This window comes from Bos indicus, chromosome 3 (genome assembly GCF_029378745.1).
Source record: "Bos indicus isolate NIAB-ARS_2022 breed Sahiwal x Tharparkar chromosome 3, NIAB-ARS_B.indTharparkar_mat_pri_1.0, whole genome shotgun sequence".
Lineage (NCBI taxonomy): Eukaryota > Metazoa > Chordata > Mammalia > Artiodactyla > Bovidae > Bos > Bos indicus.
In genome coordinates, this window is record NC_091762.1 from 57,589,920 (window position 1) to 57,617,659 (window position 27,740).

A 27,740-nucleotide genomic window follows, 5' to 3' on the forward strand; every position below is an offset into this window, starting at 1 on the left:
AAATATTTTTTACATATAAAGGTAGGATAACCAATCATAACCAGTAAACATTTTTGAGCCAGCTGGATCTGAATTCAAATCCTGCTGCTGCTGCTGCTGCTGCTGCTAAGTCACTTCAGTCGTGTCCGACTCTGTGCGACCCCATAGACGGCAGCCCACCAGGCTCTGCCATCCCTGGGATTCTCCAGGCAAGAACACTGGAGTGGGTTGCCATTTCCTTCTCCAATGCATGAAAGTGAAAAATGAAAGTGAAGTTGCTCAGTCGTGTCCGACTCTTCGTGACCCCATGGACTGCAGCCCACCATGCTCCTCCGTCCATGGGATTTTCCAGGCAAGAGTGCTGGAGTGGGGTGCCATCAAATCCTGACTGTACTGCTAACTATGTGACCTAAGCGAGCTTTTGAATATTTTTTTCCTCAGGTATCTTTCATTGTAAAAGAGGTACAATACATATCTTAAAGTGCTTTAAGAATTTAAGTAAGGGTATGTACGTACATCACTTTGTTCAGTGCCTGGTAATTATTATTTTGAATTTAAAAAGGGCTATTATGACACCACCCTTATGGCAGAAAGTGAAGAGGAACTAAAAAGCCTCTTGATGAAAGTGAAAGTGGAGACAGAAAAAGCTGGCTTAAAGCTCAACATTCAGAAAACGATGATCATGTCATCTGGCCCCATCACTTCATGGGAAATAGATGAGGAAACAGTGGAAACAGTGTCAGACTTTGTTTTTCTGGGCTCCAAAACCACTGCAGATGGTGACTGCAGCCATGAAATTAAAAGATGCTTATTCCTTGGAAGATAAGTTATGCCCAACCTAGATATCAGAGTCACAAGCAGAGACATTACTTTGCCAACAAAGGTTTGTCTAGTCAAGGCTATGGTTTTTCCTGTGGTCATGTATGGATGTCAGAGTTGGACTGTGAAGAAAGCTGAGTGCCGAAGAATTGATGCTTTTGAACTGTGGTGTTGGAGAAGACTCTTCAGAGTGCCTTGGACTGCAAGGAGATCCAACCAGTCCATTCTGAAGGAGAACAGCCCTGGGCTTTCTTTGGAAGGAATGATGCTAAAGCTGAAACTCCAGTACTTTGGCCACCTCATGTGAAGAGTTGACTCACTGGAAAAGACTCTGATGCTGGGAGGGATTGGGGGCAGGAGGAGAAGGGGACGACAGAGGATGAGATGGCTGGATGGCATCACTGACTCGATGGACGTGAGTCTGAGTGAACCCCAGGAGTTAGTGGTGGACAGGGAGGCCTGGTGTGCTGCGATTCATGGGGTTGCAAAGAGTCGGACACGGCTGAGCGACTGATCTGATCTGATTATGTTTAATGTGGCTTTGTATCATTGGCATTTTAACCACATCTAGTTAGACAGGCTTCTACGGGATGTTCTGAGAAACTATCATTTAACTTGTTTCCTTAAGATATGTTCCAGCAGTTGATTTATGGATTAACATTTGGAACATCCTGCATTGCAGGTGGATTCTTTACCAACTGAGCTATCAGAGAAGCCCAATTCATACTACCGAGGCATCTTTTTAAAGATCATAAAATGTAGTTAAATAGACTCAACGTATCAATTTTTATTATCTTGAGTATATTTGTTTCTGAGGAAACGCAGCAATGCCCATACAATAACAAAGAGGTAAAAAGTATTTCTGTGTAGATTTTATGGAGACTTCCGGACACTTTTAATTAAATACTAGAAGCAATGACTCAGGCTGTTTATCATGAATTGTTTTTCTCTAGAATATGTGGTTTTCCATCTAAACACAAGTATATCACTATCACTAACACTATACTCATTAGTCATGACTCTTCTCTGGTGGCTCAGACAGTAAAGAATGTGCCTGCAATGTGGGAGGTCTGGGTTGGATCCCTGGGTTGGGAAGATCCCCTGAAGGAGGGCATGGCAACCCACTCCAATATTCTTGCCTGGAGAATCCCCACGGACAGAGAAGCCTGGTGGGCTGCAGTCTATGGCGTTGCAGAGCTGGACCTGACTGAGCGACTAAGCACACAGCACACATTTCTGTATAACAAAATTTAATGTTCACTTTTTCCCCCTCTCATTTCTTGAAATATCTTCTGTAGTTCCATTTTTCTGAATTTTATTATCTGTTTCTTTCAGCATCCTTCTTGGTCTAATACAGATTTCAACTGATTATCAGTCAGCATTTTTAGCTCAAAGGTCCTTTAGAATGTTATTCTTAGACTTCTGGTACACCCTCACTAAAGGTCTTATTCAAGGCCTAGAAATAGCTGCAATAGCTTTTGTAAAACTTTAGGTCTTTTAAAGACTGGCCTGTAGCCAACCCCTGCGTGGAACTGAGAACAGCAGGGCAGACCGTAATTCCAAAGCAATTGCCTAGGCTTGTACAGTTGCAGCGCACTGTAACTGAGGATAGTAGAGGCACTGGCAAAAATCAAAACCCTGACCCCAAGGTCAGCTAGGTAATGACGCAATCTAATTCTTAAGAGAGATGCTGGTGTTTTTTATAGATCCCTGAAGATTCTAAGCAACAGACCTACCAAAGGTACACTTTAAAATTTTACATATTAGAAATCTGCCTCCCATGGTTATTTCCCAGATGAAGCAACATCATTTATAAAGGATGATCTATCAGTAGAAAAAAATTCTCCACTTAGCTCCTTAGTAAGCAGGTATATCTAATATTGTATTTGTTCATTCCTTTCATTCTTCCAACAAATATTTATTAAACACCCAGGTATATGCTAGGCATTATTCTAAGCACATGGGTTTCAACAGCTAGAAAACTGACAAGCTTTGTCTCTAAGGAAACTTAAATATTAACAAAGAAAGACAACTAACAAGTACATACATAATTTGACAATAAGGATACTAAGATAAAAAGATGGCGGACAGATGACCAACACAGGGGGTCCTATTGTTTCTTGATCCAGGGACTGAGTGATTTTATGGAACCCTTAAGTATGAGTGAGACAGTTTGATTATAGGAGGCCTGTTTAGAAAATAGTAGTTCTATGGGAAGGACCATGTATTTAACTACCAATAATAAATTCTGATGTTTACCTGCTTTTTTCTGAGAGTGAAAAACAGTTGCTCTGCATTTTGAATCAAGTACTCAAAAAAAAAAAAAAATATTGTTACATAGGTTAAGAATCATAAATTAAGTGAAGAAATTGAGAATGGTTTAAAGTTTTGCCCTAAAATGTCAGAGTTGGGATTTAATCTCATATCTGTTTGAATCATAGTCTTATTATACTATGAGCTACCCTCTCAGTAAAATACTTGATTTCAAGCAACTGATATTTTTCTATCACATTACCTAAACGTATTCTGTGCTTCCTTGTTTGTTTCTTTGTTCATAGCACTCTGGTGAGCTGTATCCTATAGCTTACCTCTCCTTCCTATATAATATTCAATAATAATCAAATTAAGGATTAGTTTAACTCTAGCTAAAAAATAAAATAAGGGGGAGGAAAAGGGACATAAGAGCATTGCTAATGCCATCACATATTTAAGTTGAAAAAATTTAAATTTTATTATTTAAACGTACAACTGTAAAAGACATATTTCCCTTAATTTTTACCATTGTGGGGACTTAAGGATTTTTTTTTCCATTGTTAATCACAAGGTATGACATTACAATAATAAAACAGTACAGTATTTAGTACACCAAATTTCCTCTAAAACATTTTAAAGAACTATAGAAAATGATGTTACATCAACTAAATTAAGGAGAATTATTAATCCAAGATATTTATGGAGGATACACATATTTTTCTTCTACTGTATGTGAAATATATATTTAGCATATAACATGGTTCTTGCCCAGAACGATTTTATGATCTTGTTGTTGCTGTTGTTTAGTCGCTAAGTCGTGCTGGACTCTTTGCAACCCCATGGACTACAGCACGCTGGGCTTCCCTATCCTTCACTATGTCCCAGAGTTTGGTCAGATTCATATCCATTGAATTAGTGATGCTATTTATTTATCTCACCCTCTGTTGCCCTCTTTTGCCTTCAATGTTTCCCAGTATCAGGGTCTTTTCCAATGAGTTGGATCTTCTCATCAGGTGGCCGAATTATTTGAGCTTCAGCATTCAAATTATGATGGTATCTTTATCAGAAGGACAAGACTTTTTTTTTTTAAAGAAAGATCCCTTTCCTAATTATCAAAAATTTTAAATTTTACCCTAAAAATTTCAATTTTCAAAATCCCTAAAGTCCAAAATCATTTCTGACTTTATAGTCAATTAGTGATGATAGTTGTTCACTGCAAACCACACTTGATTTTAAGCATGTATTAATATTTCAATGAGTGTATAGCAGTACCATTTAATAATCAAAAGCTTCTGTGAAAAACAAGCTACAGTGAAAGTCAGAAAGCAAAAAAATCATAGAAATTGAAACATCACGTTCTCTAAAATGTAATGTGATGTGGTATTCTTTCATAATATTTCATTAGTAACACAGTACAATGACTCGAGAAAGTTCAACCCTCTCTTTTTATATATTTTCTCTAAACACTGCTTTAAGAAAAGGATTGTCTTTGAGTCAGCCACATTATGCCAGGTACTGTAATCCTTCCTTTACTAGCACAGGCACATAGCCTATAGTATGAAATAAGGAGCCTGGATTCTATGCTCCAATTTACTAGAGAGAAAAAAGGACAAGTGAAAATGCTGTGTGATCAAAGACATCTACTAACATAAACTCTAACCATCAATTCTCTGGGTAAAGTAATTGTGTAAAAGAAATCTAAAGTTCTTGGAGGCAAATGTATAACACAAATTCTGAATGTATTAGTGAACTCTAAACTAGATATTGAGAAGAGGTAGCAAGAATACACAGAAGAACTGTACAAAAAAGATCTTCACTACCCAGATAATCACGATGGTGTGATCACTCACCTAGAGCCAGACATCCTGGAATGTGAAGTCAAGTGGGCCTTAGAAAGCATCACTACGAACAAAGCTAGTGGAGGTGATGGAATTTCAGTGGAGCTATTTCAAATCCTGAAAGATGATGCTGTGAAAGTGCTGCACTCAATATGCCAGCAAATTTGGAAAACTCAGCAGTGGCCACAGGACTGGAAAAGGTCAGTTTTCATTTCAATCCCAAAGAAAGGCAATGCCAAAGAATGCTCAAACTACCCCACAATTGCACTCATCTCACATGCTATAAAGCAATGCTCAAAATTCTCCAAGCCAGGCTTGAGCAATACGTGAACCGTGAACTTCCAGATGTTCAAGCTGGTTTTAGAAAAGGCAGAGGAACCAGATTATCAAATTGCCAACATCCGCTGGTTCATGGAAAAAGCAATAGAGTTCCAGAAAAACATCTATTTCTGCTTTATTGACTATGCCAAAGCCTTTGACTGTGTGGATCACAATAAATTGTGGAAAATTCTTCAAGAGATGGAATACCAGACCACCTGATCTGCCTCTTGAGAAACCTATACGCAGGTCAGGAAGCAACAGTTAGAATGGGACATGGAACACCAGACTGGTTCCAATAGGAAAAGTAGTACATCAAGGCTGTATATTGTCACCCTGCTTATTTAACTTATATGCAAAGTACATCATGAGAAACGCTGGACTGGAAGAAACACAAGCTGGAATGAAGATTGCTGGGAGAAATATCAATAACCTCAGATATGCAGATGACACCACCCTTATGGGAGAAAGTGAAGAGGAACTCAAAAGCGTCTTGATGAAAGTGAAAGAGGAGAGTGAAAAAGTTGGCTTAAAGCTCAACTCTCAGAAAACTAAGATCATGGCATCCAGTCCCATGACTTCATGGGAAATAGATGGGGAAACAGTGGAAACAGTGTCAGACTTTATTTTTTGGGGCTCCAAAATCACTGCAGATGGTGGTTGCAGCCATGAAATTAAAAGATGCTTACTCCTTGGAAGGAAAGTTATGACCAACCTAGACAGCATATTCAAAAGCAGAGACATTACTTTGCCAACAAAGGTCTGTCTAGTCAAGGCTATGGTTTTTCCTGTGGTCATGTATGGATGTGAGAGTTGGGACTGTGAAGAAGGCTGAGCGCCGAAGAATTGATGCTTTTGAACTGTGGTGTTGGAGAAGACTCTTGAGAGTCCCTTGGACTGCAAGGAGATCCAACCAGTCCATTCTGAAGGAGAACAGCCCTGGGATTTCTTTGGAAGGAATGATGCTAAAGCTGAAACTCCAGTCCTTTGGCCACCTCATGTGAAGAGTTGACTCATTGGAAAAGACTCTGACGCTGGGAGGGATTGGGGGCAGGAGGAGAAGGGGACGACAGAGGATGAGATGGCTGGATGGCATCACTGACTCAATGGACGTGAGTCTGAGTGAACTCCGGGAGTTGGTGATGGACAGGGAGGCCTGGCGTGCTGCGATTCATGGGGTTGCAAAGAGTCGGACACGACTGAGTGACTGAACTGAAACTAGATACTTCTCAATTGGTTCTTAATTTTGGCTGCTCTTTGGAATCAAGGGAGCTCTCAAAAACACTGATGTGAAATCAAGTCCCAAGGATTCTAATTTAACTGGACTGAAAGTATAGCTGAGACTGAGAACTACTGTTTTAAGCTCATACATAATTATTTTAATATCAGGTTAACAAACCATCTTCTATCTAGTTGTTTACTAAATTAGTGAGAATAGCACCAAAGCATGTGAACACAGTTTTCGGTAACACTAAACATGCAGAGTTTTTACAGAATGAGAAAATGTATGGCCTTTGAATACAGTGTATTTATTAGAGTTTCAGAGACATGGCAAAGTTACTGCAATTTAAATTCTATAAAAGAAATGTTACACATATATATGGAATTCAGAAAGATGATAATGATGAGCATATATGCGAGACAGCAAAAGAGACACAGATGTAAAGAACAGACTTTTGGACTTTGTGGGAGAAGGCGAGGGTGGGATGATTTGAGAGAACAGCATTGAAACATGTATATTACTATATGTGAAATAGATTGCCAGTCCAGGTTCTATATATGAGACGGGGTGCTCAGGGCCAGTGTACTGGGATCACCCAGCGGGACGGGATGGGGAGGGAGATGGGAGGCGGGTTCAGGATGGGGAACACATGTACACCCATGGCTGAGTCATGTCAATGTATGGCAAAAACCACTACAATATTGTAAAGTAATTAGCCTCCAATTAAAATAAATAAATAAATTTTAAGAAAAAGAAGTGGAATTTCAGAATTAATTTAAAAAAAGAAATGGAATGAGAGAGAGTGGAATTCCTTCCACATAGGATTTGACAGGAGTTGGTGGAGGCCAGCATCAGAATTTATCTTCATATCTCCAGCTTAGATACACTATTGTGCTTGCTAAATCAGATGAAAGATAAAGGTTAGAGTTACAACTAAAGTTTAGAGACTTTCCTTATCAGAAAACAGCTGGTGTTCATCAATTTTATAGTGTAACTTAGCAGTTAAAAAAAGTTAGAAAATGAACTCTCTTCCTTTAGTAATTTAGTATGAAAATATTATACAGATATAAAGAATATATATCATTTAAGGATGGTGAGCAAAATTTTTTGCTTCAGTATCAATTCTGAATTAAAAATGTACCCATTTGAAAGATTTATCAAATGAAGAACAAAAATTTACAAAATGGAAATTTACTACAAAGAATAATTATGACAAATTGAGAGTAGATTATGAAGTCCTTGAGGGCAGTAACTGGGGTGTCATTCATCTTTGTATTCTTCAATATCAAGTACTAAGGAGGTACTCAATAAATATAGGTTCAATTAATGAGTTTAATATTTTAGATTACCATTAAATCAACCCCAACATCAGCATATATAATGATAGAAAAATACTAATGAAAACAATTATTTAACATGTTAAATGATTCAAAGAGTAAACTTTGCATATAGCTACTATTTGCTTGGCTAAAATGACATAAAAATTAAAACCAAAAAAGAACACAAAAATCATGCTGGATACCGTGAGAGGGGAATAAGATGGGAGAGTTGATTCCTTAGGTCATACGATCTTATTAATGACATGAAAGCCATAGAGTAACAACATTTTAGACATGTTAGAGACCCTACATAATAATTCATTAGAAGAAAAATGCCACACGATCATACATAATTTAAGAATGACACAGGAATTGCCACAGGTATTCACATCAAGTTCTTGCGGTCTAAGATGGACTTCAAGTTGTATTCTGAGGGAAGGAAAGGTTACAGAAAGGGAGTGGAAAGCATTCAAGATGAATTTAACTGTATGAACAAAAATCTAGAGTTAGAAAAGTACAAGATATTTTTGAAATTAAAAAATAATTTGATGCAAATACAGTGTTTTACATGAGGAGAGAAAAGACAAGGCTGGAAGGAAGTATTTAATTCTCAATTAAGGAATCTGGACTGAAAAGATAGGATTTTAATGGCTTTCAAGACACTTTACCAAGGATAAATTACCTGATCCTTTTGTATTCTATTGAAGGCATTACGAACAATAAAAACACCCAAACAGACTGTTAGGGAATGATATACCCCTATTCATTTATACATTTACCTTACTTTTTAAAGTACTAATGTATATAACCATATTTTAAAAGAGTGAGAGTTCAAAGATGGGACTCATTTATATACTTAAATAGTCTGATTTTATGTTTTAAAATAGGGAACATGTTTAATTTTTAAGTTAGAATTTGTAAGTAAAATGAAAGAATATGGCAGTTGTCTAACCAGAGAATGGCCTATTCCTTAAGGTGTAATTTGATTTAAACAGATTTAGAAATATCAAAGCTAAATTCCATCCCGACTGTTCTTATTGCTTATACTGAGTAACTGGCCTAGCTCTTACACTATTCTTAGCATTAAATCTGGCACTTTGACACTACACTGGTCAACTCAATTTAGAGTAGGAACTCAGTTATTGACTACCAAAATGAGAAAGCAGTGTTTTGTTGAAAACTACACACAGCACTCCAAATTGCACATTACACTTTGGAACCATCTTTATTTCCTTACATATTTTAAAAAATTGCAGAAAACGTGAAACATGGAAGTATAATGGTATAATAACATCTCATGAACCCATAACCCAGTATGAACTGTTTGCCAATGTTGTTTCAACTACCCACCCTTCCTTCTTCTGAAACATTTTAAAGCAATTCTCAGACATGATAGTTTACAAATATTTAAAAATGTACCTCTAAGAGACACAGACTTAACATAAAAAGACGTATCAAAGGAGCCTGCTCCTCCTATTTTTCCCTTAGTAAGTGGCTCAAGCCAAAACCTCAGAGTCATCCTTGACTCATCTTTCTCTCATACTTCAGAGTCAATATAATATGCAATACTGGTTAGGTTTTGAACGTCCCCTGCTATCATTCTTATTTACGTTCTATCACCTTTTGCCTGTCTTATGGCCACAGCTCCTTAACTAGTCTCCCTAATATCCCTGCAACCTCAGATTCTACACTTGCTACCTCTGCCTGATCTGTCACTTTCTTGAGGTCTTTTTGCATTTGAACCTATTAGAAAGGCTTGCCCTTACCATCCTGGCAACAACCACTACCCCTGCCCTTAACCTATACCTTTTGGCCTTTTTCTACATCACCGCCTGATGTATTTACTTGTTTGTTTTTTGCTGTTAGACAGTAAGCTCCAGGAGCGCAGACATTATGTTGATTATAAAACACTAGTGTCCAAAATGGTAGTGACACACAGGCATGCAGTAAGCACTTAAGTATTTAAGGCTGAAAATTATTTGATAACTATCAGATTAGAATTTTAAAACTTCTTCCTAGAAAATTTGAAACAAGTAACTGAAATTCATTTGGAAAGTACATCTTGAGAGCTTTGCCAGATTTTAAAAATCGAGTCTATCAATTATTTAAATCAATTTGTAATATATATGTCCTATTTAAGAAGTTCTGATTATGTACCTGAAAACATATCTAAAAAAATATGTATGTATGTATGTATGTATGGCTGCTGGGGCGTGTGGGATCTTAGTTCCCTGACCAGGGATCTAACCTGTGCCCCCTGCAATGGAAGCATGTTGTCTTAGCCAGTGGACTGCCAGGAAAGTCCTCTAGCTGTATTGAAAAGAGTGGGATTAAGCAGTGCCAAATCTGCATTCAGCACCTAGAATCACAGGGAATCAGCACTAAAACAACACCAAAAGCTCACAATATAGGCAGCCACTACCCTGCTCTAGTTCTACCATTTTTTGCCAAAAACGGTGCAATGTAAGATTAACTATGTGAATAAAACTGGAGTAAAGGGGACAAGGAAAGTAATAATGCAATACACATGATTTACATTTCAACTTGGCATGTTACATAAGAAAACTATTTTTGTTTTTTCTTTACAAAAGAGAATCTTGTTGCTACTGTGACTGTCATTAACTTAAAACACCAGACTGTTTATAACCCGTGTTGTGGTGAAATTTACATCTGTTCGTAGATTTAACTTAGTTGGCATAATGTGGGTGATGACTGTAGAAAACTGTCCAAGTTCCCTAGAACCGACACTTCCTTTATTTCTGAATACGATGAGACAGTCAACTTTCCCCCTTAAAAGTGTTACTTGAAAAATGTCCCTGTGACTATAAGCACAACATGGATCTTCTTCTTGCTCCCTGCCCTACGGTCAGCGCTTCCCATTTCGAAAGTGAGTGGGAAACCCCCCAAGCTCTGTGGCTCTGGCAGTCTGGACGCCAAGTGGCGATCTCCATTTCTGCCACGGACAGCCAAGACCGGGAACCTTCCTCTCAGGGTGAGAGGACGGCAGGGAACTGCGTTGGCAGCTCCCTGGGTTGAGGGGCAGGAAAAGGAAACTTCCTTCTTGGACTTGGCGAGGAGAGAGGGAGACGAAATGAAAAGGTGGGGGTGGTGCAAGAATGGTCTCTACTACCCCGCGGACTCGCAAAGCCTCCGCCCGCCCGGGGAGGGAGGGCACACGAGCAGCGGCGCAGTGGGGTCAGGAAGGCCGGCGGTGCTGTGCTTCGGCCCGAAGCCGAACTCAAGGTGTCCTCCAGAGAAGGGAGGAAGCTCCGGGCCCTGTGCCCACTCCGCCTCGCTTCCCCGGCAGCGGCAGTTGGGCAAGAAGCGTGAGGAAAACGGCCGCCAGGCCCAGAGGGGCACAAGGCCGCGCCCATCACCCGGGCCTCCGGCCGCGGCAGGCCAGACGGGCGGTCGGTGAAGCCGGGTGCAGAGGGCGCGGCTGTCTCGGGCGACCCCTCCCTGTCCCTCCTGGGCGTCGCCACCCCTTCTTCCCGCCGCGGTACCTGCACTGCACGACTGAGGAAGGTGCCCGCGTCGGCCGCCAGCTTCTTCACGTTGAAGTCCATGATGTTCATCCTGGGCGTCAGCCGGACGGAGCAGCCGGCTGACCTAGCGGGGAGATGGAGGCGCCGCGGCCGGGCTGGGGCGCCGGGCAAGAGTGGCGGGGGCAGACGTGGTAGGTGGAGGGAGGCGGCGCCAGCCTCGCCGCCGCAGCTGTCGTTTCCGTGAAGGGGGAGAGAGAGGGTGGGGCGAGGGGAGAGAACAACCGCCTCGAAGCCGGCCGCGCGTCCAGGCGGCAGCGGCCGAGACCCAGGGCCTGTGCCGCCTGGAGAGATGCCGCTAACTTCGGCGGGCTTCGCGGTGGGCTTGCGAGACACAGAGCAGCGTCCTGGCCTTTCAGGGCCGGGTCCCCAACCGAGGAAGCGAGAGCGGGCCTCGGGGCGGGGCCTTTATAGAGGTTATCGCGGGAACAGCGACCCCTTCAGGAGCGCCGCGGCTGAGCGGCTGAACGCGCCCGGAGCGCCAGTTCAGCTGGGGGGAGGGTCGCGTTCGTTGCTAGGGGCGCGCCTCCGAGCGGCTGTGGCGCTCGGTGTTTGTGCTTAAGCCCCTGGGAACCGCGAGCAGAGAGAACCCAAACTCCCCGTTTTGTTTTAAGTGAAAATATGGAAACTGTAGCATAGAATTACAGTATGTGAAATTAGAACCAACAGTTCCCTGTCATCTTGAAGCACCCGCGCCCTACTGTTTCCCTGACGCCTGGATGGCACGCGGCGAACGTTTGCAGAATAGAGTTGAAGTTAAATGTTCCCACCGAACCTATTTTTCATTTATTCAGCATTATCGACTATCCATCTTGTACCAGAACTGAATCCTGTGCTGCACACACCGTGCTGAACAAGATTGTCCCTGCCCTCAGGAAGCTCTCAGTTCGGTTACTCGACAGCTTTCAGGGACAACTCCCATCCCCGGGGCCAGTTCTGTTTCTGTGTGCTTCCACAAGGGCTTTGTGACTGAATGACCGTGGACACGCTGGACTACAAAATCAACACTAGGTGCCTACTTGGTGCAGAATACGGCGCCCAAGACACCAAGTGCAGGATGGAGGACGCAAAGAAGTATAAAGATGGTGAGTGAGATAGAATACTGCTTAACGATTTAGCGAGGAGAATGTTAATAACTAATGAGAATATGATGTGAATTTTAATAACTAATGGGAATATGACGTGAAATCTGTTCAAAACCCTCCAAATCCAAGTATCTTCTAAAGCAGCTTTAAGGATACAGCCTATGCTTGAACTGATTGAAACAGGTGCAAGAACGGAGGCAGAGACGTTAGTATTTCGAAGAAAAGGCTATTTTTTTGTGTGTTGCAGTGTCCTTGTGTTACATTAGAGCTGGAAAAATGCAGGCCCAGCAGGCAATGAAATGAGTTCGCATTCATGCTTAGTGTTTTACTGAAACAGCAATCACAGCAGTAGTAGCTATGTTAAAGGCACACAGATTCGTTCCCAAGTATTACAAGGCAGAGTAGATAACATACAAATAGTTGTATTCTTTGTGGTGGTAACAGAAACAGACACTTCTTTCTAAGGTAACTACAAAAGAATGAATCTGCTCCATCGCTCTTTCTTCTCAACTTACCTTGCCAGAAATATGGGAAAGGAACTATATAATCAGGAATTTTGTTATTTATTGTCCAATTTAGACTTTTACATGGAAAACACTGTATCTCTTTGCAGATGTCTGTCTTCCCAGTAAGTATGTTTTGTCATATTCCCTATTTCTACAAAGTGATCTCAACACCGCCCGCCTTCACCATGAGAGGAAAAAACTCTGAATCCTCTTCCTCAAACTTGTAGATACGCTGACTTGAAAAAAAAACCTTCATTTGTTCCTGTTGAGCCCTCTGTAATACTGTTTCTCTAGTTTCACTGGTGAATTCATAAGACTAGTGTGTTGTTTCTATTTCCTTACCATCTTAGAATTTCCTACCTAATTCCATGTAGTTGGTTTCCACTTCTGTATTCCTTAACAGAATTCCTGAAGTTGCCCGTTATCTTCCTGATAAATCAAACAGCCTTTTCTCAAACTTCCGCAGTGACTGTACCCAGCCCCTTCCCAATAACAAACACACCCCTTTCCAGGACCTTATTGTTTCATGGTTTCTCTGCTATCTCCTGGACTTTCTCATTCGGTTTTGCTGACACTTCTGAAGGATTTGCTGTAAGAATACCTGAAAGCTCAAGGTTTAGCACTTATTTTTTGTTATTGTTCTTGTGGATTAGTTTCTTAATTGAAACTTCAGTTGTACCATTTCAGTCATTCATTTAGTAAATATTTTTTGAACATTTACTGTGTACACATGGCATTGTTCGTATGACTGGGAATATAGCAGACAACAAGGCATATAGCCCTTGCTGTCGTGGGAGCTTATAACTAATCCCATGAGACAGAAACTGAATAAGTAGTTAGAAGTATGTTGAAATGCCAAGGGGAGTCCGAGTGCTTTTAAATGTTCACTTCCAGCTGCACCTAGTAACTTGAATTTTAATTTGGAGGCTTGGTTTTTCTGTAAGGGTTTTAGATCACTTTTTAACGCTTTCTTTTTCTGTCCCCCATAGTAACTTCTTACTCCAATAGTTCAAGGTATTAGGAAAGCAATGTTTTAAAGTTAATACAAAGTGCTGAATATCTGAAATTCTCCTCAAAATTTTCAGCTTAAAAATGAAAAAAATGTTTATAAAAATGACATTTTAGGTAGTATGATACGTATTTTAATTTTTTTTTGTAGTGGCTGGCAGATAGTTCATTACCTTATGTTTAGACCAATGATATCCAAACTTCATGGGGTATGCAAGATGATCCACTGGTATGCAAAAATATATATTAGAAGTTTGGTTTGCATATATTTTTATCTAATAAACAGACAATTTTGTTTCATTACTTTTTAAAAAATATGGTTGACGTTCCCACCTTGCATTTATCAGATAGACACAAGTCACAAACTGTAAATGAAATATCTTATGGGAAGAGTGGGAATTCCACAACTCGAAGGAGTTGTAATTAGTACTTTGTTTACTAATATGGTCACATAATACATGTGACTGGTTCCATGTCTTTGCAGATTATCTATTTAAATAAAACTTCACAGTAGTGGACAAGTAGCCTAAAGAGTTTCCTCAAATACATCATCATTAAAAGTGTTGATACAAGCATAAGCAAACAAGAAATGCCAGAATCTATACCTCTACTTGTTGAATTAATCAGTAAGATTGTTGAAATATGGCTTAAAAGATGATAATACTTGATTGGAGCTTTCATGGAACTCAGAATCTAGTGGGGGAACCAGACTTGTAAAACAGTGTGGGAAGGAAAACTATAAAAAGATTGTTTAAGATTGAGCAAAGGGAGAAAGTGTAGAGGAAGTGGGTATTAACTTATCAGGATAGGAGAGGTGATAAGACTTCTTGAACTGGCTTTTGATTGAGTTCATCTGGTGGATTGAGGCATGAGGGTACGGAGAGATCATCAGACTTTCAACTTAGAAATACCAGGTTTTAGGCGGTGTAGATAGTCGGTTGGAGAGGAGGCTAAGACAAGTAGCAAGACTGATTAGGTATCTATTGCCATACGCTCTGTACTCTGTTATTTTGAAGTCCTGCATTTGGAAATCTTGTTTTGACCAAAACTCCCCCTCCTTTCCTCCTTTGATCTCTGACTTTACTCATTTAAGTATGTAATTGTCATCATCAAGTCCTACAATCACATGCTTAATTCTTAATTGTCCTGTTTTTAACTTTCACCAGCCTTCTCAGTTCCCTTTATCCTTCTAACCTATCAATCAACAGTCCTGGATGAATGTTTTCTCTGTACATGCTCACAGACTGCCAAGCATCATTAGGGAGAATTATACAACCTTGTGAAAGTGAAAATGAAAGCGAAGTCGCTCAGTCGTGTCCGACTCTTTGCGACCTCATGGACTGTAGCCCACCAGGCTCCTCCGTCCATGGGATTCTCTAGGCAAGAATACTGGAGTGGGTTGCCATTTACCTTGTAGATGGATGCTAATATCAACGCATGACTTCTTACTTCCATTGAACTTTTATAACTGCCTAAAGCTTCTACTTCTTTCTAAGTAACTTTTTCGCATACTCTGCAGAGCCTACTGCAAAACTTTGCCAGTCTCCTAAAATGCCTGCCTTATTCTCATATACTCTTATTTTTAGCCTTTGATACTTTTTCTCTTTGACAAAGAAACTGTATATCATGAAGCTATATGGAGGGAGCTCCTTCAACAAAATTCTCTTATTTCTATCTCTTATCCTTCTTCACACTCCTCCCACAAATACTGCCAAATATTTCAAAGGAAGTATCCTAGGTATCCTCTTCTGAGTGGATATTCTCTCTTTCTCTTGACTGCATATTGGTGTCACCTGGAGAGTTTAAGCGGCCACTGATGCCCAGATCACAACCCCAGAGTGTGGACTGGGCATTGGGATGATCAGAAGTTCCCCAGGTGATTCTAAATGTGTGGCCAAAGTTGAGAATGTACATATCATCCTTTGAGAACTTGGTCCAGCAGTTTGTACCTTCTGCCTACAGATAGATTTCATTTCTCTTCTTCTGAGCAGCAACCATTTTTTGATCAGTTTTATATTTTTATGGTCTACATTCCTGGAAGCATAGTGGATTCTCAAATACTTCCTGAAATGAATAAAGTAATCAAATCAAGATGTATACAGTTCTTTTGTGACTCCTCTCCCCAATCTAAATTTCCAACTACAGATTCAGTATTTCCAGTACTGAGCCTATTGCAGTTTACTTTTTTTTAAAGTTACTTTTCTTCTTGAGTTTCTTTTAACTTTAGTTGAATTATACTCACCGAGTCACCTAAGCTAGAAATCTGATCCCTTTTATTTCCTCTTATTTCCCATATCTGATTGATTGAATGCTGGCAGTATTTTCCCTCTGAACTATTTCTTGTCTTTATCCTCTCTTTTAAAATTGAGGTATAATTGACATTTAACATTATTTTGGACTTCCCAGGTGGTGCTAGTGGTAAAGAATCCACTTGCCAATATAGGAGACTCATGGGACTAGTGTTAGATCTCTGGGTTGGGGAGATCCTCTGGAGTAGAAAATGCACCCCACTCTAGTATTCTTGACTGGAAAATTCCATGGGCAGAGGAGCCTAGAGGGCTATAGTCCATGGGGCCGCAAAGAGTTGGACGTGCCTGAGCACAAATACAAACACACTAAACAACAACAGCAAATATTAATTTCAAGTGTACAATGTAAAGAGTTACTATTTGTGTACATTGTGAAATGGTCACCATAATTATCCAGCTTAATATCGTCACCTTACATAGTTAAAAACTTTTTTTTTTTCTTGGGATGAGAGCTTTAAAGATCTACTGTCTTAGCAGCTTTCAAATATTGAATACAGTATTATTAAGTAACTGTAGTCAAAAGGCTGTATATTACATTCCCAGGTTGTGTTTATTTTACAACAGAAAGCTTATATATTCTGACTCCTATCACCTATTTCTTCTTGCTCCCTTCCCTCTCTGACAACCACCAATAAGTTCTCAGTATCTGTGAGGTAGTTTGTTTGTTTGTTTCTGTTTATATTCCACATATAAGTGAGATCATATACTAACCTTTGTCTTTCTCTGTCTCACTTCACTTTGCATAATATCCTCAGTTCTATCCATGTTGTCGCAAATGGTAAGATTGATGGACACTTAGGTTGTTTCTGTATCTTGGGTATGGTAAATAGTGCTCTAATGAACATGGGGTGCAGATATCTTTTTGAGTTAGAGTTTTTGTTGTCTTTGGATAAATACTGAGAGGTGAAATTGTTAGATCATATGGTAATTCTATTTTTAATTTGTTTTGAAGAATCTCCTTACTGTTTTCCATAATGCTGCATCAATTTACATTCCCATAAACAGTGCTTGAGGGGTTTCCTTTTCTCCACATTCTCACCAATACCTGCTATTTGTTGTCTTTTTTAATAATAAGGGGTTTCCTTTTCTCCACATTCTCACCAATACCTGCTATTTGTTGTCTTTTTTAATAATAGCCATTTTGAAGGTATGAGGTAATATTTCACTGTGATTTTGATTTGAATTTCCTTGATGATTAGTGATGTTGAGCATCTTTTCAGGGAAAAAATATCTATTCATATCTTCAGCTCATTTAAAAAATTGGATATTTTTTTTGCTATTCATAGTTTGAATTCTTTATATATTTTAGATATTAACTACTTATCAGATATATCACTTGCAAATATTTCCTCCTGTCCAGTAGGTTGATTTGCATTTCTTTGGTGATTTCCTTTGCTGTGCAAAAGATTATTTTGTATAGTCCCATTTGTTTATTTTTGCTTTAGTTGCTTTTGCTTTTGGTGACAGATTCAAAAAAATCTCTAAGACCTATGTCAAGGAACTTACCATGTATGTTTTCCTGCAGGAGTTTTATGATTTCAGATCTTAGGTTCAAGTCTTTAATCCATTTGAGTAAAGTTTGTATGTAGTTTAAGATAATGGTCCAATTTCATTCTTTTGCATGTTACTGTCCAGTTTTCAAAACACCATTTATTAAAAGAGACTATATTTTCTTCATTGTATATTTTTGCTTCCTTTGTCATGAATTATTTGACCATATATATCTATATTTATTTCACTGGAAGTGAGAAATAGATTTAAGGGACTACATCTGATAGATAGAGTGCCTGATGAACTATGGAATGAGGTTCTTGACATTGTACAGGAGACAGGGATCAAGACCATTCCCATGGAAAAGAAATGCAAAAAAGCAAAATGGCTGTCTGAGGAGGCCTTATAAATACCTGTTAAAAGAAGAGAAGCGAAAAGCAAAGGAGATAAGGAAAGATATAAGCATCTGAATGCAGAGTTCCAAAGAATAGCCAGAAGAGATAAGAAAGCCTTCCTCAGCGATCAATGCAGAGAAATAGAGGAAAACAACAGAATGGAAAAGACTAGAGATCTCTTCAAGAAAATTAGAGATACCAAGGGAACATTTCATGCAAAGATGGGCTCAATAAAGGACAGAAATGGTATGGTCCTAACAGAAGCAGAAGACATTAAGACAAGGTGGCAAGAATACACAGAAGAACTGTACAAAAAAGATCTTCACAATCCACATAATCACAATGGTGTGATCACTCAACTAGAGCCAGACATCCTGGAATGTGAAGTCAAGTGGGCCTTAGAAAACATTACTACGAACAAAGCTAGTGGAGGTGATGGAAGTCCAGTTGAGCTCTTTCAAATCCTGAAAGATGATGCTGTGAAAGTGCTGCTCTCAATATGCCAGCAAATTTGGAAAACTCAGCAGTGGCCACAGGACTGGGAAAGGTCAGTTTTCATTCCAATCCCAAAGAAAGGCAATGCCAAAGAATGCTCAAACTACCGCACAACTGCACTCATCTCCCACGCTAGTAAAGTAATGCTCAAAATTCTCCAAGCCAGGCTTCAGCAGTACGTGAACTGTGAACTTCCAGATGTTCAAGCTGGTTTTAGAAAAGGCAGAGGAACCAGAGATCAAATTGCCAACATCCGCTGGATCATGGAAAAAGCAAGAGAGTTCCAGAAAAACATCCATTTCTGCTTTATTGACTATGCCAAAGCCTTTGACTGTGTGGATCACGATAAACTGTGGAAAATTCTGAAAGAGATGGGAATACCAAACCACTGGACCTGCCTCTTGAGAAACCTATAGGCAGATCAGGAAGCAACAGTTAGAACTGGACATGGAACAACAGACTGGTTCCAATAGGAAAAGGAGTACATCAAGGCTGTATATTGTCACCCTGCTTATTTAACTTCTATGCAGAGTACATCACGAGAAACGCTGGGCTGGAAGAAGCACAAGCTGGAATCAAGATTGCTGGGAGAAATATCAATAACCTCAGATATTCAAATGACACCAACCTCATGGCAGAAAGTGAAGAGGAACTAAAAAGCCTCTTGATGAAAGTGAAAGAGGAGAGTGAAAAAGTTGGCTTAAAGCTTAACATTCCGAAAACTAAGATCATGGCATCTGGTCCCATCACTTCATGGGAAATAGATGGGGAAACAGTGGAAACAGTGTCAGACTTTATTTTTGGGGGCTCCCAAATCACTGCAGATGGTGATTGCAGCCATGAAATTAAAAGACCTTTACTCCTTGGAAGGAGTAAGTCTAGGTTATGACCAACCTAGATAGCATAGTCACAGCAGAGACATTACTTTGCCAACAAAGGTCCGTCTAGTCAAGGCTATGGTTTTTCCTGTGGTCATGTACAGATGTGAGAATTGGACTGTTAAGAAAGCTGAGTGCCGAAGTAAATTGATGCTTTTGAACTGTGGTGTTGGAGAAGACTCTTGAGAGTCCCTTGGACTGCAAGGAGATCCAACTAGTCCATTCTAAAGGACATCAGTCCTGGGTGTTCTTTGGAAGGACTGATGCTAAAGCTGAAACTCCAGTACTTTGGCCACCTCATGCGAAGTGTTGACTCATTGGAAAAGACTCTGATGCTGTGAGGGATTGGGGGCAGGAGGAGAAGGGGACGACAGAGGATGGGATGGCTGGATGGCATCACCGACTCGATGGACATGAGTTTGAGTGAATTCTGGGAGTTGGTGATAGACAGGGAGGCCTGGCATGCTGCAGTTCATGGGGTTGCAAAGAGTCAGACACGACTGAGCAACTGAACTGAACTGAAGGGCTGATTTTTTATTTTATTTTTTTCTGTCTGGATGATCTGTCCAATGATGTAAATGGAATATTATATTAAATTTCTCTACCATTGTATTTGATGTTAGTACTTGGATCTGAAGTTCTGTGTCTCTATAGGACGTTTTCTGAGAGACTGTATTCTTGTATTTAAGGGCTTCCCTGGTGGCGCAGAGGTTAAAGTGTCTGCCTGCAGTGTTGGAGACCTGGGTTTGATCCGTGGGTCGGGAAGATCCCCTGGAGAAGGAAATGGCAACCCACTCCAGTATTCTTGCCTGGAGAATCCCATGGATGGAGGAGCTTGGTGGGCTACAGTCCATGGGTCACAAAGAGTCGGACACAACTGAGTGACTTCACTTTCACTTTCACCATTGTATTGCTGACTATTTCTCCCTTTCAAGTGAAAGTCACTCAGTTGTGTCCAGCTCTTTGTGACCCCATGGACTATATGGAGTTCTCCAGGCCAGAATACTGCAGTGGGTAGCCTTTCCCTTCTCCAGAGGATTTTCCCAACCCAGGGATTCAACCCAGGTCTCCCACATTGCGGGCAGATTCTTTACCAGCTGAGCCATTAGGGAAGCATAAGAATACTGGGGTGGGTACCCTATCCCTTCTCTAGTGGATCTTCCCTACCCAGGAATTGAACCAGGTCTCCTGCATTGCAGGCAGATTCTTTACCAACTGAGCTATCAGGGAAGTCCTTTAGGGCTATTAATTTACATTTAGGTGCTCCTATGTTGGATACATAAATATTTACAAATATTATATCTTCTTTTTGGATTGACTTCTTTAATATTATGTAATGCCCTACCTTACCTCTCATTATAGTCTTTGTTTTAAAGTCTGTTTTGTTTGTTACGAGTATACTACCGACGGTTTCATTTAGTTTTCATTTTCATAGAATATCTTTTTTCACGTTTTCACTTTCAGTCTGTGTGTCCTAACATCTGAAGTGAGTCTCTTGCAAGCAGCATAACATGGATCTTTATTTTTTTTTAACCCATTTATCCACTCTATGTCTTTTGATTGGAGAATTAAGTAATTTACATTTAAAGAAATTATTGATAGGTATGTCCTTATTGCATTTCATTATTTGTTTTCTAGCTATTTTGTAGTTCCTCTCTGTGCCTTTATTCTTCTCTTGCTCTCTTCTTTTGTGGTGTGATGAGTTTCTTTAGTGATATTTATTTCCCTATCTCTTTTGTGTATCTATTATATGATTTTGTTTTGTAGTTATCAGGAGGCTTACATATAACAACTTATAGCCATTTTTCTTAAGTAATTTAAACTTGATTGCATTCTAATGTTCTGTGTTTTTACCCTTCTCCCTCCCCATTTTATGTTTTTAATGTGAAATTGCCATCTTATTATCTTGTGCCTCTCATAACTAATTATTTTAGTTATAGTTATTTTTACTACTTCTGTCTTTAAACCTTTTAATGGCTTTATACGTTGTTAATACAGTACCTTTACTATGTATTTACTCTTCTACTGAGATTTATTCTTTCATGTTTTCATGTTACTAGTTAGTACCCTTTTTTTCCTAGCTTAAAAATGTCCCTTTAACATTTCATGTGAATTTGATTTATTGATGAAGAACTTCTTTAGCTTTTACTTGTCTGAAAAATTCTTTATCTCTCCTTTAATTCTCAATAATACATTTTCTGAATAGAGTATTCTTGGATGTTAGTTTTTTCTTTCTGTGCTTTGAATATACTGTGCCACTTCCTTTGGCCTGCAAATTTAGTACTGAAAAATTGGCTCAAAGTCTTATGGGGGCTACCTTGTATATAACAACTTAGTTTTTTCTTTCTGCTTTTAAGATTCTCTCATTGTCTTTAGCTTTTGACATTTCAATAATAATGTCCCTTGGTGTGGGTCTCTTTGGGTTCATCATATTTGGAACTCTCTTGAGTTTCCTAGGTCTGGATATCTGGTTCCTTCTCCAGGTTAGGGAATTTTTTAGTCATTATTTCTTCATATAATTTTTCTGCCCTTTTCTTTCTCTCCTTCCTTTGGGACCCGTATAGTGTGAGTGTTAATCTGCTTGATGTTATCCCATAAGTCTCTTAAGTTTTCTTCACCTTTTTTGTTCATTCTTTTTTCTTTTTCATGCTCTGATGGGGTGAATTCTTCTGATTGAGTGACTTGTGTTCATGTTGACACAAGTTTATCTTTCCTTCTGCTTCATCTAGTCTGCTGGTTAACCATTCCAGTTTATTTTTCAGTTCAGTTATTGTATTCTTCAATGCTGTCAGTTCTGCTGTCAGTTTTCTAATATTTTTTGAAGTTCTCACTGTGTTCATCCATTCTTCTCTAAAATTTGGTGAGCATCTTTATGACCATCGTTTGAATGCTTTATCAGGTAAGTTACTTATCTCTGTTTCATTAACATTTTATTCTGAGGTTTTATTTTGTTGTATGGTGTGGAACGCATTCCTCTGTTTCTTTATTAAATCTCTTTATTGACTTCTATGCATTAGCTGAAACAACCACCTCGCCCATTCTAGAAATAGTGTAGGAGATGAACTTGGTCATTCAACTCTGCTGTAGGTCTTGATTTTCTCTCAAACCTTTGTGATTATCCAAGGAGCCTATTTTTAATAGTTCTTAGTAGAAGAGGGTATGCCAACACTTATCAATGTCCCAAAGGGACGGATTGTGGTCAGCATGTAGATTCAGGCTGATTGGAAGGCAGACTCTCATAGACAGCAGCTTTTGAAATATGCAAATATATCCAGTCCTGTGGGACTGGTCCCACTGGTCACTAGAACTAGGCAATCTGGAGGTTTCCCCTGGATGGCAGTCATAAAAATCAGGGCTCTAGACAAGTGTATAAGCTCTTTTTTAAGAGATACTGGTGAGACACAGTGAGTCGGAGGCAGAACATAAAGATGGCATCCTCTGGCCTGTGTTCTCTGAGAGCAGCTCCATAGCCCCTGAGGTGTGTGCCAGACCTGAAGCTTGCCCATCTGGCCAAAGCGCCATGATAAGAAAATAGAACTCTTTCACAAAGACTGGGGATGTCTTTCAGCCTGTTGTCTGTGTAGTGCCTTGAGGGTGGTAGCCTATCAGGAACTGTGTCTCTGATTGTCGCAGTCCTATGGGACCTAGGAATATAAGCCTGCTGACCGCAAGAGGCAAACAGTCAAGGGATGTCACCTGGGCAGCAACCTTAAAAACTAGGATACTAGACATAAAAACCAGGGGAGCAGATATGTGTGAGAGTTCCCCTTCAGGAGATACTAGCAGTCTGGCATACGGCAGAGTCCAAAGATAGCACTTGCCCTCTGAGGTCTGTGGAAGGGATTGTAGTCATGTGTGTTTAACCAGAGGAAGCCTGCTTCTAAGGCTTCATTGTGATGATTCACTAGTAGGCCTCTTTCACAGAGAGATTAAGCTTCTGTGTCTGTTGTCTCTTCCTGTGCTCTGGGCGGTGGTATCTGTTTCAGAACTCTTTTTCTGTTGATTACAGTACTTACGGGACTTGCAAGCATATGCCTCACTGGCCACCAGAGCCAGGCCACATAGAGGTGTCCTGTGTAGAAGCTGCAAAAATTGGGGTGCCTGACAAAGGTAGACATTCCATTCTGGGAGATAGTGGTTATTTGGAGTAAGGCAAGAGGGATTATGCAAAGATTCTATCCAGCAGTTTATAATCCCTGAGAACACTTTCTTAGGTCACTAGATACGTGTCAAGCCAGAAGCCTGCCCCTCAGGATAAAGATTCTGGACTAGCAAATAGTCTCCTTTCACAGACTGGGAATATCTGTCGGTCTGCTGTCTGAACAGTGCACTGGGGTGGTAGCCTTCCTACAACTCTCTCTCTAGTTGTTATAGTCCCGTCAGGCCCAGGAACACAGATTCCCTTGTCCTCCAGAGCCAGCAATCAAGGGGCATCTCCTGGGCAGTATTAGGGTCACAGACTGTATAAACACTCCCCTCTGGGGTTCCCTGGTGACTCAGAGGGTAAAGCATCTGCCTGCAATGTGGGAGACCTGGGTTCGATCCCTGGGTCAGGAAGATCCTCTGGAGAAGGAAATGGCAACCCACTCCAGTACTCTTGCCTGGAAAATCCCATGGACGGAGAAGCCTGGTAGACTATAGTCCATTGGGTCGCAAAGAGCTGGACACGACTAAGTGACTTCACATTCTTTCACTTTCACTGGAGATACTGATACTCTGGAGCACTCTAGAGGGACAACGTGAATGTCAGTTCAGTTTAGTCACTCAGTTATGTCTGACTCTTTGCAACCCTATGGACTGCAGCATGCCAGGCTTCCCTGTCCATCACCAATTCTCGGAGCTTGCTTGTTTCATGTCTGTCAAGTCAGTGATGCCATCCAACCAGCTCATCCTCGTCCCCTTCTCCTCCTGCCTTCAATCTTTCCAGCATCAGGGTCTTTTCCAATGAGTCAGTTCTTCGCATCAGGTGGCCAGAATATTAGAGTTTCAGCTTCAGCATCAGTCCTTCCAATAATATTCAGGACTGATTTCCTTTAGGATTGACTGGTTTGATCTCCTTGCAGTCCAAGGGACTCTCAAGAATCTTCTTCAACACCACAGTTCAAAAGTATCAATTCTTTTGCACTCAGCTTTCTTTATAGAAACATGAATGTGGTGCCCACTGATTGTAGTGAGGCAGAGTTGGGGAGTATAAATATGGTACCCACTGGAAAAAGAAAAAGAGATTGTGTCCATTGGCTGGAGCAAGGCAGAGGGAGAGTACAAAGATCATGCCCACCACTCTGTGTCCCCAGGGAACATTTCAGCAGTCTCCTATATGTGAGAGTTAAATTAGATGCCTATCCATCAGATTATTGTTTTAACATAAGTAGAGTGAGGTTCTTTCACTTCGTTGTCAACTATCTCTGATCTGGGCCCTGGGCAGATGAGTTCTAGCACTCGACCCTCACGATACTGGATGCTTGGGGCTGGTGCACTGGGACGACCTAGAGGGATGGTACGGGGAGGGAGGAGGGAGGAGGGTTCAGGATGGGAAACACGTGTATACCTGTGGCGGATTCATGTTAATATATGGCAAAACCAATACAATATTGTAAAGTTAAAAAAAAATAAATAAATAAAAGCCATTTCTGAGTCTTTTGGTTTCAGTGGATGCAAGCCCAGTTTGTTTTCAAAGCTAGATGTTGGGGAGCTCATCTGTCAGGTATAGGTCTTAAAAACTGGGGTGCTGGATGTGGGGTTTAAATCCTTTGCTCTTCAGTGAGAAGCTCTGGGTTTGAATTCCCTCCTGATTCTGGGTTGTGTGCTTGGGGTGGGGTTTATGATGAGATTGTGTCCCAGCCTCTCCTATCCATTTTGGTGTGTTTTTTTTTTCTTATTTGCCTGATACGTAGTCATCGTTCAGCTAGCCTCCTTTTTTTTTTTTTTCAAGAGGGAATTATTCTGTATGCAGCTGTAGTCTCCATGTGTCCTTGGGAGGAAGTGAGTTCAGGATCTTCTTATATTGCCATCTTGAACCCATCCTCTTCTTGAAAACATTAAAAAAAAATTGAAACAATTTTGAACTTACAAAAAACATTGCAGTGACCATTTTTATATGAATTTCTTTCTGGATTTAGAAGTTCCAAGATTATTCAGATATCCTAAGTTTGAAATCCTATCAGTGGGAACACAAATCATGATTATAAATTCTCTTGAGAGACCTTCCCCCAACTCCCTTTTCAGAGCTCATGGTATGATAGAAAATCTTCCTTGTCATCTTGCTGTGCTGAGGACTGACTTTTTCACTGAGGGTACAGAACTTCCTAGATCTTTTTATGGGGAGAGAGCATGAGGAGGGGCTCATAGTTTCTAGTTTCTGCTTGTACCAAGGGCCCAAATTCTTTTCTCCAGATACCATATGAAATTAAAGATTCAAGGACCTTTCTCAACCCCCTTCCCACTCAAGACAGGATCATATTGTGTGCTCACAGCTACAGTGCTCACTTCTTTCTTTATTTCTGACACTTAAGTATTTCTGTATTTTTTTGTAAACTCAAATACATATTAAAATATTTTTTTCACTTTACTTAGCATTGCTAGCTGTTTGTAACAGAAGAACTTTCGTGTTATCTAGTCTGCCTGTATTAATTAAGGGTTGACTGTTCAGCTCAAGTTACAGAAACTTGGATACAAAAAATAGGGATTTATTTTTTCACCTAATAAGAAATTCAGAGATTGGCAGCTTTATATGTTTATATTTTGCTATTCTTAGCATGTGGCTTTCAGCCCCATGTCTCAGGATGGTTCCTATATATCTAGGCATCGTACTAATGGCTGAAAAAAGAAGAAAGGCGAAGTCAAAAGGTACTTGCCAAAGGAGTCTACTTTCTCTCTCTCTCTTTTTAAATCAAGAAAATTTCTTTTTCATAAGCCCCATCTAGTAAACTTTATTTATATCTCTTTGAGATCAGCCCTGGGATTTCTTTGGAAGGAATGATGCTAAAGCTGAAACTCCAGTACTTTGGCCACCTCATGCGAAAAGTTGACTCATTGGAAAAGACTCTGATGCTGGGAGGGATTGGGGGCAGGAGGAGAAGGGGACGACAGAGGATGAGATGGCTGGATGGCATCACTGACTCGATGGACATGAGTCTGAGTGAACTCCGGGAGTTGGTGATGGACAGGGAGGCCTGGCGTGCTGCGATTCATGGGGTCGCAAAGAGTCGGACACGACTGAGCGACTGATCTGATCTGATCTGATCTGACTAGGCATGGATCATTCTATTCCTTGTAAAAGCAATAGAATTTGGTAAATGCAGTGTGTGCTGTTGAAAAATACCCATTTTTAAAAATACAAGGCACATTGTCATGCTGAACAAGATGGGGGTACTGTTACCAAGGAAAAAGAGGAGAATATTTATAGGACAAGCAACTGTTAATATCTGCCATGCTTCTGTGGGGCAAGAACTAAAAGTCTTCCATTTTCTTTCTGCTACACTGCAACTTTCTCTGTTTTTAGACTATTAAACAGGGCCAGCAACATAACCCTTGTTCAAGAAATAGGAGAAAAGTGCCCAAGGTACTAAAGTAAAATTGTTTTTCTTTCTGTGATTTCTCAACTTTCATAGTGTTTTTAATTTGCTACTTAATGTCATTCTAAGCAAAGAATAAATAAAATTTTAGATTGTTAGCATGAATTTTACCTTATATCTTCGTATTGTACAATGGCAGTTTTAAAATGCAAATATAAGAACATTTATCGTGCATATAATCATTGAAATTACACAATTTGTAATTCTAAGTGTGTCCATTTCTATTTCATTCTTACTGAAATCATGGAAATGCTGCACAAATCTAACTCAATTTTTAAAATTCATTTCTTGATTTATGCACATTCTGCTAAGTCACTTCAGTCGTGTCTGACTCTGTGCGACCCCATAGACGCCAGCCCACCAGGCTTCCCCGTCCCTGGGATTCTCCAGGCAAGAACACTGGAGTGGGTTGCCATTTCCTTCTCCAATGCATGAAAGTCAAAAGTGAAAGTGAAGTCGCTCAGTTGATGCACATTCTACCAATGGGTTAATGATGAATAAGGAAAGACTGAAAGGAAGAGGAACTGTAGGTTGCCCTTTCCTTCTCTCATCATTTTCAGTGTCAGTGGTTGGAAGCGTCCATTGGTCTGCCAGAATTCTTTATTCATGGAGTGTTGTCAACACTATGTGAATGTGGCTGCAAGGACCAGCAGTGAACACATCTATCTGAAAGTGCTGATACGGAAAGATTTCTAAGATATAATACTAA

General features: G+C 40.1%; 2 protein-coding genes across 4 annotated transcripts in view; one reads left to right on the forward strand and one right to left on the reverse strand.

Annotated features, from left to right (window-relative positions):
- The window catches only part of SH3GLB1 (SH3 domain containing GRB2 like, endophilin B1), a 49,835-nt gene extending 38,190 nt beyond the window's left edge, over nucleotides 1-11,645 (reverse strand). Inside the window, exon 1 of one of the 3 annotated variants that reach the window (XM_070786180.1) lies at nucleotides 11,252-11,645. In XM_070786180.1, coding sequence (XP_070642281.1) covers nucleotides 11,252-11,323 — 72 coding nt within the window. In that variant the 5' untranslated portion in view covers nucleotides 11,324-11,645. The remainder of the gene's footprint in view (nucleotides 1-11,251) is intronic. The other 2 variants (XM_070786181.1, XM_070786182.1) reach the window with 2 other exon arrangements.
- Nucleotides 11,646-11,751: 106 nt separating this feature from the next.
- The window catches only part of ODF2L (outer dense fiber of sperm tails 2 like), a 402,314-nt gene continuing 386,325 nt past the window's right edge, over nucleotides 11,752-27,740 (forward strand). Inside the window, exon 1 of the mRNA XM_070786179.1 lies at nucleotides 11,752-12,375. The gene's annotated coding sequence lies outside the window, so the exon portion shown is untranslated. The remainder of the gene's footprint in view (nucleotides 12,376-27,740) is intronic.